This window comes from Tupaia chinensis, unplaced genomic scaffold (assembly GCF_000334495.1).
Source record: "Tupaia chinensis unplaced genomic scaffold, TupChi_1.0 Scaffold000367_1, whole genome shotgun sequence".
In the NCBI taxonomy this organism is placed as follows: domain Eukaryota; kingdom Metazoa; phylum Chordata; class Mammalia; order Scandentia; family Tupaiidae; genus Tupaia; species Tupaia belangeri.
The window spans coordinates 16,505-36,640 of record NW_006159864.1 but is presented as its reverse complement, the minus strand read 5'-3'; the positions used below and the strand labels follow the sequence as shown (position 1 = coordinate 36,640).

Genomic DNA, 20,136 nt, shown 5'->3' with positions numbered 1-20,136 from the left:
TGATCAAACTGAAAAATAATAATAATAATAATAAAGTTAAATAAAATTTTAAAAAGTACAGTCCTGCTTGAAGCTACTCTGCCCTATTTTGCAGCATCAGTGAGGTTTTCCTTAGCCTAACCCTCTTAACTGCACCAGAGCACCACAGTTGCTCAGTTAGTTACATGGGGTGGAACATTTAAAGGAGCACCTATGCTTTTCCTCTCGCATCATCACAAATTAAAATAAAGCATCACACATCTCATAGTTAATTTTCACAGGAGGCTATTTTTAGAATTACTGGCTTAGAATATGCTACCATAAACTCTTGAAATGACAGTAAGTTTATCTAATTGCTGATACATTTTATTTCTATTAACTTTTATTTTGTTTCTTTGTTTGTTTAAAGGCTGCAAAGAAGTTTGTTTCTGGCCGGAAGTCAATGGCAGCAAGTGGAAATTTGGGGCATACACCTTTTGTAGATGAGTTGTAATGTTGAAGTACATAGTACAGGAAAGAGCTGAACATCTCAGCCCCAAGCAGCAAACACCTGAAGGTCAAAAGTCTATAAATAAAATACTCATCCTTTTTTGTCCCCATGGGGTAAAATCTTTTAAACCATAAATACAGATAATTATTCCCAGCTGTCCTAAAGTCAATAAAACATTCTGCTTAAATGTTTTTCCTACATTTTTCCTAAACAACAAGCATTTATAATATACTGAGATCTTTGTTTTACATGCTATAAAGGAAACAGGAATACAATAATTGACTATAGAAGCATCAGAAACTAGTAACATGAAAGCTTAACGTTTAAAATGAAGGTAAGTATTTCCAGATTATTATTGGTAGCTTTTTAGAATATAAGCAACTTTTAAAACTGTCATTTGAGAGGCCCACAGGTGGTGTGGTTGAGGCACTGGATTTCCACATGGACGATCGTAGTTCAAGTCCCAAATCTGGTGACTGACTTTCTCACTTTCTCTCTCTTGTCTCCCTCTGGTGAGCACATGTGCCCTATAATAATAATAATGAATAAAAATAAATTAATTAAATTAAATTAAATAATTCTTTTAAGAAACCTCATTTGGGGTAGCAACAGTTAAATGATCTGGGTTTTACCTCCTTTTTGCCCCCTTTTTGCATAGAATTAGTTCTGAAAAACATAAATTCTCTCTCAATCATATGTATTCCCATTACTTCATTTTAATATGTCTGATATATCTTCACTGGGAATTTTGTCTTTAATTTCCCATCTCTCCTTCATCTGTTTCTGTCTTGTCTTGCTCAAATAATTAACTATCACCCCAACATTCAAAGTTAAAGCTAAAAAAGGGTCAGAATTCCAGTATGAACAGTAAGCCAAAGAATGTATCTCTATTTTTTTTTTTAATGGGACACCTGAAGTTTGCGTAGGGGGGGAAAAAAAGAAAAATGTGGTATTTACCGTAAAAAGTGAAGTTCTCTAGTAGGTTCAGACATTCTTATAAATGGTTCCTCTACCCCATTGTCTAAAAGATGAGAAATCCTTCTCAGAAAGGAAGGTCTTGGCAGCTGTATGATGGTGCTATTTTGAGAATAAGATTTGTGAGGCCTTCCTTGTGAGATCCCTGGGGAGTCTTTAGATCTGATCACATTGAAAGTCTCTAAAGGCTTTACGGAGCAGCCCTAAGAGAGAATTGATACGTCTGTACATATGTTCCTGAAAGTATCGCAAAGCTTTTGTACATGGGGATGCACAGCAGTCGGCTGTTTTCAAGATAAAGTGTCCCGTAACACAGATTTGCAAGCCCTGCCTAACCAACCTTTGATACCGATTGGCCTTTATCCTTGACAACTTGAGCATAGTCTTCCAGCCAAAACGCATCTGAGGTCGAGGAAGCTGAGGAGGAAGAGCTTTCATTGTCATGCTTCACCATTGTCCAGTATGGAGAAGGGGCTGCCACTTCTTTCTTGTGATCTCTGTGAAGTATCACGTCACAGTTCATGTCTTTTCCTACACTGATAGTATGGTTCTTCTTTTTGTATCCATGCCATTCTTTAGAGATGGATAGAGGTCTCCTTGAAGAGTGGTGGTCTGTTGACCGTGGATATTTACAAAATTTCAATCTTTTATCCAAAAGTGTATCTTCATTATCATCACTGCTTATGAAAGATTCATCTTTTGCTTGCTTAGATTTCTTTGGTGTGCTGAAATGAAAAGAGCAGTGAATGAAACGGATTCTTCTTTATTTTTTTCTTTCTCTTTTTGGAGAGATTTTGCTATAAGGCGTGTGCACTCACTGGAGAGACAGAGATGGAAAGCGAGAAATCACTCCCCAGGAAGGATGGCCACACCATAATCACCTCTCCTCCATCCTCCTTTTGGGACTTTAGGCACACATGCACATGTGCCCGGTGTGAGTTTTAAACCACCGGGTCTGGTACTCAAACCACACTCAATTACGAGGGAGTCTAGCAACATAACCATTACACCATCTGCTGGTCCCGAAATGGATTCTTAATGTCTGGACGTTCATGGTGCCCTAATAAGATGTCTTACATGTCTTTACATGCTTTGGCCTGTAAAAGGATACAGTTTAGCATTACTTCTCTGTGTCATTGGAGTCTTTCTCTTTTTTTAGAAGTATTTTTAGGGGCCTGGCAGGTGGTGTGGTGGTTAAAGGCGCTGGACTCCCACATGGCCGAATGTGGTTTGAGCCCCAGACCAGGCGGCTTGCTTTCTCACTTTCCATCTCTCTCTTACTCTATCCCTCTCTGGTCAAATTAGAATAAAGTTAAATAAAAAATAATTCTTTTTTTTTTCCATTCCTAAACATAAATTCTGCCTTAAATTATTTTACACTATTTTAAAAAGCTTTGCCCAACTTAAGGCAGCTTATTGACCAGAATATAAGGAGTCTTAAGGGGTGGATTCATTTCACTAGACCTAGTATGACAGGGTAGATTTGGCCATCTTCTAAAAACTGTTCTCATGGGTCACATGGCAATAAAATATTCTTGATTTCCAATGGAGTTAGGAATTAATGGGCCTCAAGGATCTTCAAGATGCTAGTCAGGGGGCCGGCAGGTGGCATGGTGGTTAAAGGTGTTGTACTCCTATATGGCTGACCATGGTTCAAGTCCTGGACCTGGTGGCTTGCATTCTCTCTTTCTCTCTGTCTCTCTCTCTCTTCAAACTGGAAAATAATAAAGTTAAATAATGCTTTTAAAAAATGCTAGTCAATAATAAATCTTTTAAGTCCTCTTTGCCTATCCCTGATACTGCCACATGGGTCATCATTCTTTGTCTCTTTTTTGGGTGTACAAGATGTTGATTTGTAGAGCACCCTTCTATTCAGGCACCTCTCATTCGCTGTTCCACCTCTGTTGCTACCTAATGGCCTTAAGGGGTTTTTTGTTTTATAACCTGCCCCAACTGTTGGCCTTCTTGATTACTGAAACTTGGATAATCTTGTCTATTAGTAACTTCAGGCCCCTGAACTTTTCTAATTGCTCTAGTTCCTATGCTTGCTGTTATTTTCCAGAACAAATGCTGTCTGTCATCTGCTTTCCTCATCATGGTGCTGTTCTCCAGCAATCCAAAACTAAATCTTTGTAATTAGGAGCCTCTGGCACATTCTGTCCTGCTGATGGAAAATAGGTTTCTTTCCGGTCCTCCCTGACTGATCAGACTCTACTGTTATCACTAATAGCCTTGGCAGTCTGCCTCTTTTATTTGTGTCCAAGAATTTAAACAGCTTTTCCTACTAAAGTTTATCTCTTCTAGTAATATGTAATGGTTTATTGAATCATTTTTAATGAGTGCCACTCTTAAATTGTGTGATTTTCTTTATCCTTGATTTAGAGTCCTACAAGAAGATTCAGAAGATCTCAGGACTAGAACGGTTTGCCTTCAGACACACAGGTCCTCTGGATAGCACATAGTGGGAAAAAATATTCCAAGTTATTTCAGACTACAAAGGGTATTTTGGTAACTCAGTATTAGATAACCATAAAGGACTGGTAGAACCAGGTTCTTATTAAACCAGCATTAGGTATTAACGCCACAGCCAGCAGAGGGTAGTTTGGCTGCAAACAAAGTTGTTTTGTTTCATTTTGTTAAGATTTTTTTTGCTATAAGGGCACATGTGCTTACAGGAAAGACAGCAAGAAATCACACTCCTGGGGAATAGCCATACCACAATCCATTCTCCATTCTCTTGAGATTTTGGGCATACACACACACACACCCAGCCTGAGTCCCAAACTGCCAAGTCTGGGACTCGAACCAGGGTCAACTACATGGGAGTCCAGTCACATAACAATTACTCCATCTGCTGGTCCTGAAAACAAAGCGTTCTATTTTTCTATTTTTCCTTTGGAAACAGTTTTTATGCCACAAAACCTACCCAGAGTGCTATATGGAATATTTTCTCCAGTGTGCACACAGTGCCGTTTGCCTCTGGAATGTGTCCTACCAACTTTGTGAAAGAAGCTTTTTCCTTCCCCAGCTGCCCTTTCCCTGCCATCCTTCCACATAAGTTACTAGAATTAGCCTTAGATTAAGTACCTTTCTTAATTAAAGAGATCCAGAATGTGCTTGGTCTTATTCCTTAAGTTTCTGGGTTGTAGCTTCATACTTAAATTGTGCCCTTCTTTTCATCTCTGCTTTCAGATAGTCACTCATCCATCCTTAGATTTTAACATTCTGAATCTCAAACTTAAAACACTTAGAACATAGCTCTTCTCTAAGCAAGTGGCTAAGAAATCAGGCCTTGGAGTTGGGCTCTCCATTACAGGGGCCACCAGCTAGGTGTGGCTAAATTTAAACTGACTGCACTTAAAGTGAAATCTAAAACTTGTCATATGCAGTCCCCTCATTTCAAGTGTTTGATGGCCACTAGTGGCTACCATATGGGACAGTCCAGATATAGAACATTTCCACCAGCGTAGTAAGTTATTGAACAATGCTGTCCTAGAGACAGACCTACACACTAGTTAGCCCTGTATCCTAGCAGTTTATTTTTTTGTTTTGGGGTTTTTTTTTTTCCTTTTTGGAGAGGTTTTGCTATAGGGTGCATGTGCTTGCCAGACAGACAGAGAGAAACAGAAAGCAAGAAATCATCCCCCAGGGGGGATGGCCACACCACAATCCCTTCTCCATTCTCCTCTCAGGATCTTGGGCACACACGCGTGCCCGGCATGAGTTTAAGCCACCGGGTTCGGGACTCGAACTGTGGGCGACTACGTGGAGTCCAGTGACATAGCCATTACACTAACTGTTGATCCCTATCCTAGCAGTTTACATACACTTCTGGGCTGCGGCACTCATCTGTAAAACGAATTGGCTGTGAGTATTAATAGTATAATGCTTGTGAAGCACTTGCTGCAGTGCCCACCAGGTAGCCAGCAGTAAGTGAGTGTTCATTGTTACTACTAATTACTTTTTAAAAAATTATTTAACTTTTTTTTTTTTTTTTTAACCAGAAAGGGACAGAGAGAACAAGCGAGAAAGCAAGCCACCAGGTCCTGGAACTTGAACCACAGTTGGCCATGTGGGATTCCAGCTCCCCTACCACTAAGCCACCTGGCAGCCCCTGTTATTACTAATTACATTGCATCAAATTTGAATTGGTTTGTTCACTGAGGGGAAAAAAACTTTCCCTGGTCTGCTGATCTGAAGGAGCAGCTGCTACCCAGCTGTAGCCTGCTGTTGTCCTGTTGGAATGCAGGCCCATCTTCTGATTTTTTCAAGAGAGACCAGAGATGTAGATTCTTTCCATAAAAATCTTGGTTTTGTAAAGTTGTCAACTAATTAAAATACTTCCATTTTAAAATTTTTGAAATACGCAGAAAAGTACAAAAAAATAGGTTAGAAAAAAATGTCTTGGTAGCCATCACCCAGGTCAAGAAATTGATGTTACTGGCCCCTGGAGAAATCCCGCATGTATTCTCCTTAACCTATAGGTGACTAGTCGTCTAGCTTTTGCTTTCATTTTTTACTTTTATTTTTTATTTTGAAGTTATATTTTCTGGTTCACAAGTCATTGTGTATCTGGGGATTGGAGGGGGGTTGCAGTATGGTTTTTCAAAGCATGGGTAGAGTCTGTAATCAAATAAAAGATACAGACGTTCATTGTTTTCATTGAACATTACACATTATGTTGTGCACATTTGATAATAGTTCTAGGGTTTGGTTAGGTTTGTTTTTGTTTGTTTATTTTAAGTATATATTGAAATGTCAGCAATTCTCCAGGGTTTGTAAATGCTGTTGGAGCTGAGCAAAACACATCCTTTGGGCCACAAGTTTTAAGTCTCTGGAGAAAGCTTATGTAATGTGGGCAATAAAGCCTCTGGCCATGTTTCTTTGAGCCCACCCCAGTAAGCAAAGATACAAAACTGTAGCAACTAGTGTTCAGAAATCCTGACAGAATTTTAGACCACTCTTGCATCAGAGAACTGAGTTTGTCATTAAAAGAAAAAGATCCCAATTCTACATATTCTTGTGTTCTATAGGACACTTTCCTGTCTATATGTTCCTCAGAAGAGTCCGTTAGTCCTGTGTCACAGATTTAAAAAAATAAACGCTCAGAGATCGTTTAAGTGACATCTGAGACTCGAAGTTCAATTTCAATTTTTCATTCACTCTGAATAAATGAGCCCTCAACCATATGACAGTCCTATAGCAAGTTTACAGAATTAAAGACCAATGTCCTGCCTTCATGAAGTGTACATTTTCCCAGGGTAACAGTTGGCTAGATAATTTTATTAAAATTGGCAAAAAGGTAAAGGCCATGCTCTGAGGAAGTATGAGTATAGGAGAGCTGGACCTGACAGTGTTAAACGCATCCTTGCAAAAGCTGCTTGGAGAAAGTTTGCACTGTGAGCCTTCAAGATGAGGACTGAAGAACAGAGTTCTAAGCATGTTGCAGACAGAAAGAGCAATTGTAAAGGCCCCTGGGCAAAAAGCAGCATAGGGTGGGAAGCTGAAAGCCAGAGTGGGCTAGAGAGGGATAGGAGAGTGGTATGAGATGAAGCTGGAGTGATATGCTGAGGCTAGCTAAACCATGAATAGCATTAAAGGCCATTGTAAAGATTTTGGCATTGTGCTAAGAATGGAAGTCCTAGAAGATTGTTTTGTGCTATAGGGCATCACACTCACTGTAGAGAGAATATGAGAAATCACCCCCGAGAGAATGACCATGCTGTAGTCCCCTCTCCTGCATTCTCTTCTCAGGATCTGGGACACACATCCACACACGCCCAGCATGTCCCTCAAGCCACCCACTTGAGATCCAGCCACTCCAACCACCGTGCTACCAGTTAGCCCAGTCTTAGAAGATTTGTAAACAGGAACATGCCATGATCAGATTTGCTTTGTAAAGGCATCATTCTGTGTAGAGAATGAATAGGGGGGAAAGTAGGTGTGGGAGGTCAAATGGTGGCTTTGACTGGAGTGATGACGGTGATCAAAGAGAGAAGTGGACAGATGTGAGAAGACAGAATGTAAAATGACAAATCTTAGTGATTGGGCAGGGCAGGGCAAGAGGTAGGGTGGGAGGATAGAGAGCTGGGCAAATCAAGCCAACTCCTAATTCCTAGCTCTTCAGCGAGGCAAACTGTTCCCCAGTAAGATAGAACCATCAAAAGATCACTGGTGAGCTGGCTTTGGATTTAAAATATGAATTTGGTGGGTTATGATACATCCATATGGAGATACGAAGTGGGTGTTTAAACATACAAGTTTGGAGGGCTGACCCCATAGCCTAGTGGTTAAGGGAGCCAGATCCCACGTGGCCAATCACGGTTCTAATTTTGGCCTCAGCAGCTTGAAAAACATGCTGGGCATATATGCTATGTGCCCCAAATCCACCCCAACAGGATGGAAAAATGGAGACGGGATTGCAGTGTAACCGGGATTGCAGTGTAACCGTGCCCCATTGGGAAGTGCTCTCTCCCTCTCCCTCTCCCTCTCTGGCAAGTATATACATCCTCTAGCAATTAAAAGTAAAAATAGGGGCCCACAGGTGATTGAGGGCACTGGACTCCCATATGGCCGACCGCGGTTCACGTCCTGGACCTGACAGCTTGCTTGCTCTCACTCGCACACTCTCTCTCTCTCATACTTTGTCCCTCTCCGGTCAAATTAAAATAATAAATAAATGAAGTTAAATAATTCTTTTTAAAAAATGAATATGCAGGTTTGGAAATAGTATTTGAGAATGATTAGATGTGAATAGTAATGGAAACCACAGCAATTGATGAGATTGCCTAGGAGATTGAGAAGAGAGCCAAAGACTAACCCTCGAATTTCAAGGCTGAGTAAAGGAGGCCAAGAGTAAGTGACCGGAGGTTAAAGTATTGGGGCAATCGCAGATGGGGAGAATGTTATTCCAACAGGAGTTAGGGGCCAGTGTCACAGTGGTAAAACACGACATGAAGCAATGCCACGTGGGACGGTTCCCAGTTCAAGTCTGCAGATCTTCCCGAGTACACAAAGCACATTGTTGCGCATGATTCAGGGCTGGCTAAAGGCTAGAGGTGGATTTAGGTGTTGGGATCCTTGTCGGGGCTGTTACCTCTCTGTTTTTGTCTCTCGCTCATAGAAGAAAGAAATTTAGAAGAAGAGTTAATGCAGAGAGTTATGAAGTGTCTAATGCTGCTTAGAGGCCAAGCGAACTAAAAACGTAAGAATCCCTTAGCACCAACAGCAGTATGAAGATTGTAGATGACCCTGGGAAGAGGCCCTGTGTGCTTAGTGAGTTGCTGTTCAACAGAGTGATGAAAGCTAAGCCTAGGTTGGATTGAGGAATGCCTGGGCAGTGGCCTGGCATTTCCTGAGGAAAGGGAGATGTCTGCTATAGCTCTTTCAGCAAGTTGGAAGGGAAGGCCAGGGACAGGGCAGTGGCTGGAGAGGACTGGCAGAGGGGAGTAGAGTTAAGGTAGGGGTCGCTACAATGGGAGACGCTTAAAAGGACTTAAATATTGTTATTAAGGACCCAGAGGGAAGTTGGATATGCAAAGGAGAACAAAGTAGGATTTTAACTTTTTTTAGGCATTTGCCATAGGGCATGTGCACTCACCAGAGATGAGAGAGAGATGGTGAGCGCACACGCCCTATAGAAGGAAAGTGAGAAATTACCCTCCAGGATGCATAGCATGCCACAGCCCCTTCTCCATTCTTCTCTTGGGATTTTGGGCACATAAGCACATATACCTGGTGTGATTTTTCAGGCCGCCATGTCCAAGACTAAAACTGGTTGGCTAATGAGAGTCCAGCACCTTAACCACTTCACCACCTGCTGGTCTTACAGTATGTGTTTTAAGGGATGACTTTAAAGTGCAGGTAGGTTTGGGGACAGTTCTCATCAGATTGGGGTTTTTTTTTTGTTGTTTTGTTTTTCTAAACTCCAGTTGACTTTGTCATGCCACCTTATATTAGGTCCTTTCCAAAAAAATTTAGAAATGCAGTAAATGATGCTGGTAGTGTCACCAATCGTTCCTACCATGATCCTTACCATTTATTATACCTCACAATAACCAAGACACTGCTTCACAGGCCCTGGGGTTCTGTATCGTGACAAAGAGTTTCTAAAGTGAACTACTTACCGCGTTACTGGGAATTTGGTCTCAGGGATTAAATCATATATTTCTTGCCATTCTTGGGGTATGTCAATAAAATCTCGATAAACTCTGATTTGTAGCACTGTTCCTATGGTGGTGTGTTGCAAAAGCTTTAAAAATTCTCGAAGAGTATATCCCAACACATTGGCATGGCCAACACTAATCAGAACATCACCTGAAAGGAGAAAAAACTGTTTCAGTAAAATTAAGATGATTGTTTAAAGTGACCACACTGATTTCTGGGTCACGTGTGAGGTTTCCACACCGTCAGTTCCTTTTGAGCTTGGTACTTAATAAAAACACTCATGTTCATTTCCATGACATGAGTGCCCTTGCATAAAGATGAATTCATGAAGATGTTTCTTAATTGCAGTGTAATGGTAGCTATAGCTATATTTTTGAGACATTTCTGGAGCTCTTGGTGTGACAGAGGCTAAGAACCATTTATAATTTGAACCATATTTTAGGATTCTAAAAATATATCAGTTTCAAATAAAATGAATGGCTATTACTCAGAAAGAAAGAAAAAAAAAGCTCTTACACTAAGTGAAGAATAAATGACCTACTTTCTGTTATACCTGCCTGATGATTTTCAGTGCCTTCCATGGACCATATTAATGGCAAGCCTTTCATTTTAACTTCTACCTTTGCACAGTATTCATTGGGAAAACAATTCTGTATAAAACATTGGGCAGTTAGCATGTTTAATTAAATTTAAGATGTGTATACAAGGAATATGTTGTTCAAGGGATGTGACATTTAGAGCAATGCTGGAAAGAGAAGCCTGATAGTCAACCAGGGAACTTCAGAGGCCCCAGCAGGTGGGAAGAGAACATTAAGCAACGAATCTTTGGACCTCCAACTGGAGGAAGCTAAAGAGGCCAATTAGTCATTTGTACCAACTTCCCGAAGCCGTTTGCCCCCAGGAACCAGGACAGAGGCCTGTAAACTAGAGTCAGACACCAGCATTGCCACCTGGCCTCTTGGCATGGAGCAGGAGAGGCAGAAGATGACAGGAGCATCTGGTTTCCGGGGTAGTTACACATAACCCTGTGTTCTCTTCCCATTTTCCGAGCCTGGTTCTCCAGCCTTGTTGGCTCATCTCTTAGACTCTAGTATTGTAAATTCAGTTCTTCATAGAACTGTTACTGTTGCTTGCAGTGAAGAACTCTTAGCCACTACACATTCATTCTTGAAGACAGAATACAAAGACTTGGTTTTTAAGGACAGACTCATACTTGGTAGGTCTTGGCCCTCAGCTTTTACTAGTACTAACATCCTGCCAGACACTATTGGGGGACATTAGGGCTGACATTGGGTGAAGTGACTCCCAAGGACTTTCCAAAGGATGTGTTCACCCCTCTGTGCTTGCAAAACGAGGGACCCTCGGTCACCCTCATCCCAAGACAGCTGACACTTCAGGAGAGAAAAGGGTCAGGGAGAAGAGTCTGAGGCCACACCTCACTGAGTCCAAATCAGGACCACACTGATATGCCAAGGAATGCCACAGACAAATTCACATAGTGCTAGGCCTCGCAGAAACAAAAGTACTCAATATAAAGAAAGTAAGTACTTATAAAGGTGGAGAAAACCTACTTTGATCAAACAAGTAGCCAGGGGTAAAAAAATACATCTGAAACTAACTTCAGAATGAAATGAGCCTTCTCTCGGCTACCTGCAGATTGGGAGGTATGAAACAGCTGCTCAACCTGCGGAGGTTAATTACAATGGCAAAAAAGAACCCCCCAAAAAAACCCAACCTTCACTGGATGTGCTACTTAACTAATGTTAAAAGGAGTGTTTATGGCTGAAAGCTATGACTTGGCATTCTGCTTAATTATGTTGTAAAAGCGTGACTTTTATCAGGAGGGCAGAAAATTAAAACAGCTTAATTCCCTGACCATTCTGGCTGCAAGCCAGACCTGTCCGTGTATGAATGTGATTACTCTGGCAATAGATACTAACATTGCCCTCCACGGGAAATTCCAGTTTGGTATTTATGAACACCAACCTCATTACACATTTTTTTCTATTTTAATGGGCAACAGAAATGACATTATATAAACTTTGTATCGACGAGGTACCTATATTAAATCAGCTTTTCAGCAGCCAAGGCACTAATAAAAAAATAGGTATTTCTTTTACTCCATCTCACCCAATTTAGGTAAGCTTTCTGTGTTCCATGTAATCTGGGACCTTTTCTTTCTGGCTTACCACTACACCCACAGTGGCTAGCAAGGTGCCTGCAGACAATCAGCCGGAGGTTACTGGACGAACGAATAAATGAAGGGGACCTGGTAAGGGTGGCTGCCAGTAGGCAACTAGTATTTACCATCAAAGCTATGTTAATTTTGTAAGACTTCGGATATCAGAGTTAAAGCCATACAGGCCAAAAGGAACTTAAAGGTTGGCTAAAATAAGTTTACACTCAAGTAAATTAGGAAATCAAAATGAAATCTTGAGAAACATCAAAGGAGAGAAATTTTAGGCACCTGGATAAGAAACAATGGGACTGGAAGGCAATACAGTCCAACAAAATTACGATTATCACATCCCCAAACCTCATAATCATTGTCAAAAATGACTGAATTACGTGGGACCGGCAGATGGCGTAATGGCTATGTTGCTGGACTTCCATGTAGTTGACCGCCGCAGTCTGAGTCCTGGACCCGGTGGCTTAAACTCACGCTGGGTGCATGTGCATGCGTGCCCAAGATCCCGGGAGGAGAATGGAGGAGAAGGGATTGCAGCATGACCATCCGCCCTACAGGGTGATTTCTTGCTTTCTATCTCTCTGTCTCTCTCTTTCTGGCAAATGCACGTGCCCTATTGGAAAAACCTCTCAAAAAAAAAAGAAATTAATGAATTAAAATGACTGAATTACAGATACTTTTAAGCCTAGACATTAAAGAGAAGTGGCTGCCTTGTCATGAAGAGATTGGAGCTGTGGAGTTCCTCTGTATTGAAATCTCATTTCCAGTTATATTAGGCTATTGGCTAGAAAGAAAGGAGTCTTCTAGAGGAACATGGGTTCAAACGCAGCTCTGACCACAGACTTAGCTGTGTAATTTGAACAAGTTCCTAGAACAGAATACATCCTCTAAGCCTCTTATTTCCTGGGTTGTCAGAAAAGTTGTGATGCATGTTTGTATAGAAAAACAAAAATATGTCATGACTTTTCCAACAACCCAATACCTTCCAGGAGTGTTATAAACTTCAAATCAGATAAAAGTGGAAACACCTTGCCTGATACCTGGGACAAATACTCATTTACTCTCTATATAGGAAGCACTGAAATAATAAATGTACCAGTACACAGGTAAGTCCTGAACCTTAAAGTATAACCTTAAAGTATAAGTTATGGTTACATCGCTAAATTCCCACATGGCCGACAAGGTTTGAGTCCCAGACCCAGAGCCTTGAAACTCCCACCAGGCACGTGTGTGTGCATACCCAGAATCCCGAGAGGAGAATGGAGGAGAAGGAATTGTGGCATGGCCAAAACCCCTGGGAGTGATTTCTCGCTTTCTGTCTCTGTTTCTGTCTCTCCAGTGAGCGCACAAGCCCTATAGCAAAAATCTCCCCCCCATGCCCCCCCAAAAAAAGTTGAATTCAAGCCTGCCTCTGACCTCTCAGAGCCCAGTAACGGTAGCCGTGCTATGAGATTCTGTGACAGGTGTGAGTGCGCTCCTGCACAGCCCAGCGAGCGTCGGACACCTGACCAGAGAGGCTGAGGAGAAGCAGCAGAAAAGCCCATAGGAGCTGTTCTGGAGTTCTGTTGGTCTCGGAAATCCAAAACTCTCCTGGCAGTTTCCTAGAATTGATATGTGGAGAAAATGCTTTGGATTTTAAGGTAAGGTACGCTGTATCATAACAGAATCATTTACTTTAATCAGTTGTTTTAAACGCTGGCTACAAATTAGAATCACCCAAGGAGCTTTGAAACCATGAATTGCCTTATCCCAACCCCAGACCAATTGAATCGGAATCTCTGGAGAGAGGGGCCCCAGGTGTCCATTTTAAATGCTCCCTGGATGAGTCTAATTGTAGCCACGGCTGCACCAGTAGCTTAACTCACTAAGACTCCTATACTATGATTAATTTAAAAAGACAAAAAGCACAATTCTAGAGAATCTGTGAGTTGAGAATAACACAAGAGAAATGAGGGCCAATATTTCTGTAGCACTTAAGTTTTCAAGGTGCTTTTCATAAAAATCAGTAAACCAAAACCTAGCAACCTCTGGCAAAAATGGGATTATCACAACTTAGAGATGTGATAACTGAGGCCTGGAAAGTTAAGGGACTTTGTCCGAGGTCACAGAACTAGAAAATGGCAGAATTCAGTCTACTGGCATGAAATGTTTTTCCTTTTCACCCCTTCACCAGTCCACTGTCCCTCTGCCACTCCTAAGCACAGCAGTAGGCCCAGGCCAGGCACTGGGAACGCACATCTTGAACTGGATGGAGAATTCATTTGTCCAGAGACAAGAAAAGCAAGGTGGTATTGGTAAGGCTCTCGGGCCCTGGAGTCTGACAGAGTTCAAATCTCAGCTCCATGGCATGACCATGGACAAGTTACTTGATACCTGTTTCCTGGGGCCAGCAAGTGGCATGGTGATTTCGGCAGCAGAATCTCATATTGCCTACCATGGTTTAAGTTCTGGACCTGGCAGCTTACTTTCTCACTTTCTCCTTCTCTCTCCCTCCCTCCCCTTCTCCTTTCTCCCTCTATTTCTTCTTGGTAAATGTGCATGACCTATAGAAAATTTAAAATAATTTTTTAATTAAATAATTCTTTAAGAAAAAAACTGCTTTTTTTTTGTCTGTAAGGTAGTTTAATTCAGAATCTACGTCAGGAATCAACCTGGACAAGGAACTCAAATCTCACTGAACCTGTCTCCTACCTTATAAAAGGGGAATCAGAATAGTAGTTCTTATCAGAGGGTTATTATAAGAATTTAATGAATGGGGAACCAGCAGTTAGCGTAACGGCTATGTCGCTGGACTCCCACATAGTCCACCGCGGTTCGCGTCCCAGACCCGGTGGCTTAAAACTCACGCCGGGCGCGTGTGCGTGTGTGCCCAAGATCCCGAGATCTGAGGGGTGAGATCTCGCCTCAGGGCAAGAGGGGTGATTTCTCGCTTTCTGTCTCTCTGTCTCTCTCTGTCTGGCGAGCACACGCGCCCTATAGCGAAAATCTCTCCAAAAAAAAAAAAAAAAGAAAGAATTTAATGAATGAATACGCTAATAGGGAAGGCTATCTAAATGTAGCAATTGGCTGGACCATAGAAAGTTCTCAACTCAACCATTGTCATCATATCATTAGGGCTGCACCAAAACCTGGTGACCTAAGGGAAGATGGGGGCCGGGGGGCGTGATTTGGGGAATCCAGGGTCACCTGGCCGGAGCTTCCCATCCTTGGCTGCAGCTCCCTTCCTGAGGAGGTGGGTAATCTGGAGGTAAGGACCATGCTGGATGATGATCAGGCCCAAGCCCAGGCTGCCCACGGTGAGTCTCGTCTGCCGCGTCTTGCTCAAGTCGTGTACAGATGTCTTGACTTTGGGGCTGGCTTTTGTTTCTAGTAGAAAGGGGGAACTTGTTTCAGTCCTTCCGTGACAACAGCATGGCAGTGGTCACTGGGGTTCTGAAGCCAGGGCCCTGGGGGCAGTTACTTAACTACCCTATTCCTCAGTTTCCTCTTTGGCAAAATAAGGACAGTAAGTGTTCAGTAAGGAGAGTTGCTGTAAGAATTAAATGAGCCAGTTAAAGAGCTTTCACAGTCTTGGCATGTCGTAAGTTAATGTTAGTTATTCACTACCCACTAACATAGCAAATATTTACTGATGCAGATGGTGTGCTAGGCCCTGGGTTTACCATGGTGAGCAGAACAGATGTGTTCCTTGCCTTCACGGATTGCACAGCATAATGGAGGAGACAGAGAGCAGTCATGTCAGCATCCATTAGATCAGCAATCCTCAACCTTTTCAACACCAGGGATTGGTTTTGTGGAAGAAAATTTTTACACAGATCGGAGAGAGGGTAGAATGGGGAGATGGTTTTGGGATGATTTAAGTACATTACATTTATTGTGCACTCTATTATTACATTATAATATATAATGAAATAATGGTATAGCTCATCGTAATGCAGTATTTGCAGCTGCTCCAGTGCTAGCATCACTGCCTCAGCTCCACCTCACATCATCAGACACTGAATTCTCATAAGGAGCACACAACCTAGGTCCCTCACAGGCACAGTTCATGATAGGGTTTGCGCTCCCACTAGAATCTAATACTACAGCTGATCTGACAGGAGGCAGAGCTCCGGCCATAAGGTGAGCAACGGGGAGTGGCTGTAAATATGGATGAAACTTGCCACTCATCTGCTAACCAGTACTGATCCATGGCCCAGGATTTGGGGACCCCTGCATTAGATAACAAACTATTTTGCTCTGCCAATGAAGGGACAGACAGCTCTATGTGAACAACAGGCCCAAGTGCTTATCTGGTGAAGAAGAGTCAGGCTTCTCAGAGTGGGTAAAATTTCAATTAAGATCAGAAGGACCAACAGGAAATATTTAGGCAAAGGAGAGAAGGCTGAGCAGATGGCTGGTTCTCAGGTTTACCTTAATGAAAACGCTTAGAAGTGATTGAAACTGAGTGAATATGATCAGATTTGCATTAAAACAATAATAATCCTCTGACTGTTGTGTGTGGACTGCAGGTCCAGATTCAGAGAAGAAATGAAAAATGAAAGGGTCATCAGGGCTAGCCACATAGCCTAGTGGTTTAGAGAGCTGGATCCCATATAGCCAACTGCATGGTTCAAATCTCAGCCCCAGTGGCTTGGAAAACATGCCAAGCATGTGTGCATGTGTGTGTGCCCAAAATCCTGATGGGGTGGAGAAATGAAGAAGGAACTGTGGTGTGACCTCACTCCACTGGGAGATTCTCTCTCTCTCTCTGTCTCTTGTCTCTGGCAAACACACATGCAATAAAGGGGAGGAAAGAAGGGCAACCACAAGTCATTCCACCATATCATGGAGATGACAGTTGAAAGGATAGCAGATGAATCCAAAAAGCATTTTGGTGGGAAATGTCTTGGACACAATGACTAATGGGAAGGGTTGAAATATGCATTAAAATTGACAGATTATTTTCCCAAGAGGAAGCTTCTGGGAAGACCTGTTGTCAGCCAACTTTTCCAGCATTTCATAAAAAATTTTTCAATAAAGACAAGTGAGCACCAGCCAGGTGGCATTATGGTTAAGGCAGCTGGGTTCCACATGGCCAGCTACACAGTTCAAGTCCCAGACCCAGTAGCCTGAAAAACATGCCAGATACGTATGCATGCAAAATCCCAGAGGACAATGGAGAAGGGACTTGTGCATGGACAATGGTTAAGGCAGCTGGGTTCCACATGGCCAGCTACACAGTTCAAGTTGTGTGTGTGTGTGTGAGTGTGTCTCCAGTGAGCACACACGCCCCATAACAAAATTTTAAAAGTTTTTTTAAAAAGACAACACATTGCAGCTTGCCAAGCCTTTGCCAAGTCCATGTGATTGTGGTGTTTTCAGGGCATTGCTGAGGATGGGCTCCCCGTCTCGCTGCCCCTGGGAGTGGAGAGCTGGCCAGGTTCTAAGCCCTTTCCTCAAAGCAGATGTCCTTGCCTATCTCCACCTTCTTCCCGAGGCCACAGATGCTCCCTGTGCGGGAATCAGAATAACATAGGGTAAAGAAGATACCATCTTCAGGGACTTCCCAGGGTTATGAGAGCGATTTGGGGTAGGAGGTGCCCTCCTTGAGTGTCTGGTTCCTGAGCACACGGAGAAGTCGTGTGGGTTCAGACCTTATCTTATAATTAAATGTGCTATGATTCAATCCACTATAAAGCCCTGTTTCAAAAGATGGTGCAAGTGAAAGAAGCTAGACTCAGAAGGCTCCACGCATGACCCCGGTTACTACATTATCCACCATGGAAAGTAAAACTGTAGAAAACACAGTGGGGGAGGTCAGAAACTGGGGTGAGGGGGAACCAGCAGTTGGCATAATGGCTATGTCGCTGGACTCCCACGTAGTCGACCGCGGTTCGTGTCCAGGACCCGGTGGCTTAAAACTCACCCCGGGCACAAAAATAAATAAATAAATAAATAAGTTGGGGTGAGGGAGCTGCAGGGTGACTTTGGGGGCGGTGAAACTGTTCCTTGCCCGGATTGTAGTGCTGTTTCAATGGGGGTGTGCCGAAGTCCGAACTCACACAGCTGTGTACTCAATGGGGCAAGAGGGGATCTTGCTCTACGTAAATAACACCTGAATAGAAGATCGATCGTAAGAGATTACCTCCCAGGCAAGCAGCGTGACCGTGGCCGTTTACAGAGGAACAGTGAGGAAGGCTTGCTCCTCAGGCCATCACCCCTCACCATTCCCTAGTTACCTTTTTTGCTTTGGTCAGCGGCATTGTCCATGGCCCCAGGAGCGCGGGCGGCTCAAGAGGTCCTCCCTAAGTCGATCTGACTCCCAACAGTTTCGAACCCTGGCGGTGCAGGCGCAAGGCGAGCCCATCGCAGGAGAGGAGGGGACCGACCACAGGAGGCTAGACCTCGGGCGCCGCCGCTCGTACTGGCCGCCAGAGGGCGCCGCGACGCCGCCACCCAGAAGCTGGGCCGCTGTGGAGTCACAAGGCCTCAGTGGACTCGGGAAAACGTGGCGTGGGCATTGCCCTCCAATGTAACGAGTGAAAACTTCGGTGGAGAAGAAGCTCAGGGCTTGAGGGACGGTGGCTTTTCATTCTCTCCTGGTGAATCACTGCAGTGGGGAGGGAGGGGCAGCACCGAGGAGGATGTCTCAAAGATGTGAGGTGGTCTCCAAGGAAGATCACAGCTGAAGATCGCAGAATCCTGGCTGCACTTCCCATAATGGTATTTCACATCAACGGCCCTGACAGTTTGGGAACTACACTTTTTTCACGGATGTTTTGAATGAGAAAAGGCTAAGGGGTATCTTAAGGGGGGGAATGAGTCACTATTAGAAGAATTAAAGGTTCCTTTTTTTTTCTCTAAAATAATCCTTCCTCCCACACACATTCACTCACACAACACATATTTACTGGAAGCCGCTCTATGCTTTGCGCTGACGTTGCAAGTACAGTAGCAGACAAGACGAACAAGGGCTGCATCCTCTCAGAACTTATGATTAAAAAGTAGATGAAGTAGGCAATCCAAGGAAAATACAAATTATCCGAAAAAAAAAATTCTAGAAGAAAAAGAAAACAACATAATGAGGTAAGACCTGTCGTTATACGTCCCCACTCTAATAAAACTGAGGCTGAACACTTGGCCCCAGGATGTCCCTCCCTTCAACAATCATCAGTCACTTATCAGGTGCCAGGCACTGTGCAGAGATTTCTGTGGTAAACTGGGTAGGTCTCGGCCTGTCCTGTTCTTTCTGATGTTCCGTCCAAACCATAAACCAGGGTGGGTTTCTCAGATAAATCCCGTGTCACAGAAACTGATACGAAAGGCCAGTTTCGACTTCAAGGAGTCTCTTGCAGGCGGTTCCTTGTGAGAGATCACCTGTTTCTTCTTCCAGACAGTCGGGCAGGGGTCTACTCAGCAAGTTAATCTACTATAGGAACCAGCAGGAAGCCTAATGGTTATGTTGCTGGACTCCCACATGGTCAACTGCGGTTTGAGTCCCAGACCCAGCGGCTTGAAACTCATACCAGATGTGTGTGCGTGCATGCTCAAAATCTCAAGAGCAGTATGGGGAGAAGGTATGGCAGTACGGCCACTCCCCAAGGGGGTGATTCCTTGCTTTCTGTCTCTATGGTGAGCACACATGCCCTCTAGTAAAAATATCTTAAAATAATAATAATTCTGTTATAAAATACATCCTTTTCCTCCATCTTCCTAGCAGTAGCAGAATGGTGAGTTTGTAGAAATAAAGCATGTCAGCCTTCAAGGTCCTGTGAGGGAAGCATATCGGTGTCTGGTATACAGAGTCCGTCAGCCTTCCCTTCACCCCAGGCTGAAAATTCTCTTTAGAGCAGGTGCCAAGCTTACACTGATTGGTGGAATTACAGAGTGTAAATTCTTATGGACTCTGTGCTATGCTGCCCACATCCCTCTTCGGGGCTGGACTGATAACCTTCACACCCTGCTACTGGCTGAGAGCCCCCTGCCCAGGATCACACCTGTCCAGGGCACCTGGCACCCAATGATTGGTCAATGCAGGGCCATTACAGATTCAGAGCTCCCCGAGGGTCTTCTGAGGGCCTGTTCTGACTGCACTGCGGCTGGACTTCTTGGCCTACTTCTGCTTCCTTACCACTCCCCACAGAAGTAGTCCCCCAAATACACCCTGCAAACTGCATCTGTTTCTTGTGAATCCAACCCACAATAGGTAGCGCCAGAGATGATCTGCAAGAGTAGATGCTTAGATGGGGTTTAGGAGCTGAATCACTCAATGCCTAAGTATAATGAGGACCCTATTCCTAGTAGAGGAGGAACACACGTAGCCTCCGGCATAGGGAAGCTGTAAGACTGTAAGTAG

General features: G+C 43.4%; 2 protein-coding genes across 3 annotated transcripts in view; one reads left to right on the top strand and one right to left on the bottom strand.

Moving 5' to 3' along the window:
- The window catches only part of UQCRC2 (ubiquinol-cytochrome c reductase core protein 2), a 34,363-nt gene extending 33,707 nt beyond the window's left edge, over positions 1 to 656 (top strand). Inside the window, exon 14 of the mRNA XM_006153261.3 lies at positions 389 to 656. Within this exon, the coding sequence (XP_006153323.1) occupies positions 389 to 472 (84 nt within the window). The 3' untranslated portion in view covers positions 473 to 656. The remainder of the gene's footprint in view (positions 1 to 388) is intronic.
- A 956-nt stretch (positions 657 to 1,612) lies between these two features.
- Positions 1,613 to 18,218, bottom strand: PDZD9 (PDZ domain containing 9). 2 transcript variants are annotated; one of them, XM_027773739.1, is made up of 4 exons: positions 18,020 to 18,218; positions 14,985 to 15,164; positions 9,571 to 9,760; positions 1,613 to 2,169 (listed from the first exon to the last, which is right to left on the bottom strand). In XM_027773739.1, the coding sequence occupies exons 1-4, from the start codon at positions 18,048 to 18,050 to the stop codon at positions 1,776 to 1,778; spliced, it is 795 nt and encodes a 264-aa protein (XP_027629540.1). In that variant the 5' UTR covers positions 18,051 to 18,218; the 3' UTR covers positions 1,613 to 1,775. The 2 variants fall into 2 exon arrangements, with proteins under 2 accessions (XP_027629540.1, XP_027629541.1); XM_027773740.1 differs by lacking the exon at positions 14,985 to 15,164.
- Positions 18,219 to 20,136: the final 1,918 nt, after the last annotated feature.

Bases quoted from the DNA above. Each gene is read 5' to 3' on its own strand.
- PDZD9 (XM_027773739.1), bottom strand. From the start codon at position 18,050: ATGGACAATGCCGCTGACCAAAGCAAAAAAG. The intron at 9,761-14,984 runs GTGACCCTGGAT...TTCTCCTTTCAG, and splicing joins GGATGGGAAGCTCCGGCCAG to GTGATGTTCTGATTAGTGTT. The intron at 2,170-9,570 runs GTAAGTAGTTCA...TTTTCATTTCAG, and splicing joins ACCAAATTCCCAGTAACGCG to CACACCAAAGAAATCTAAGC.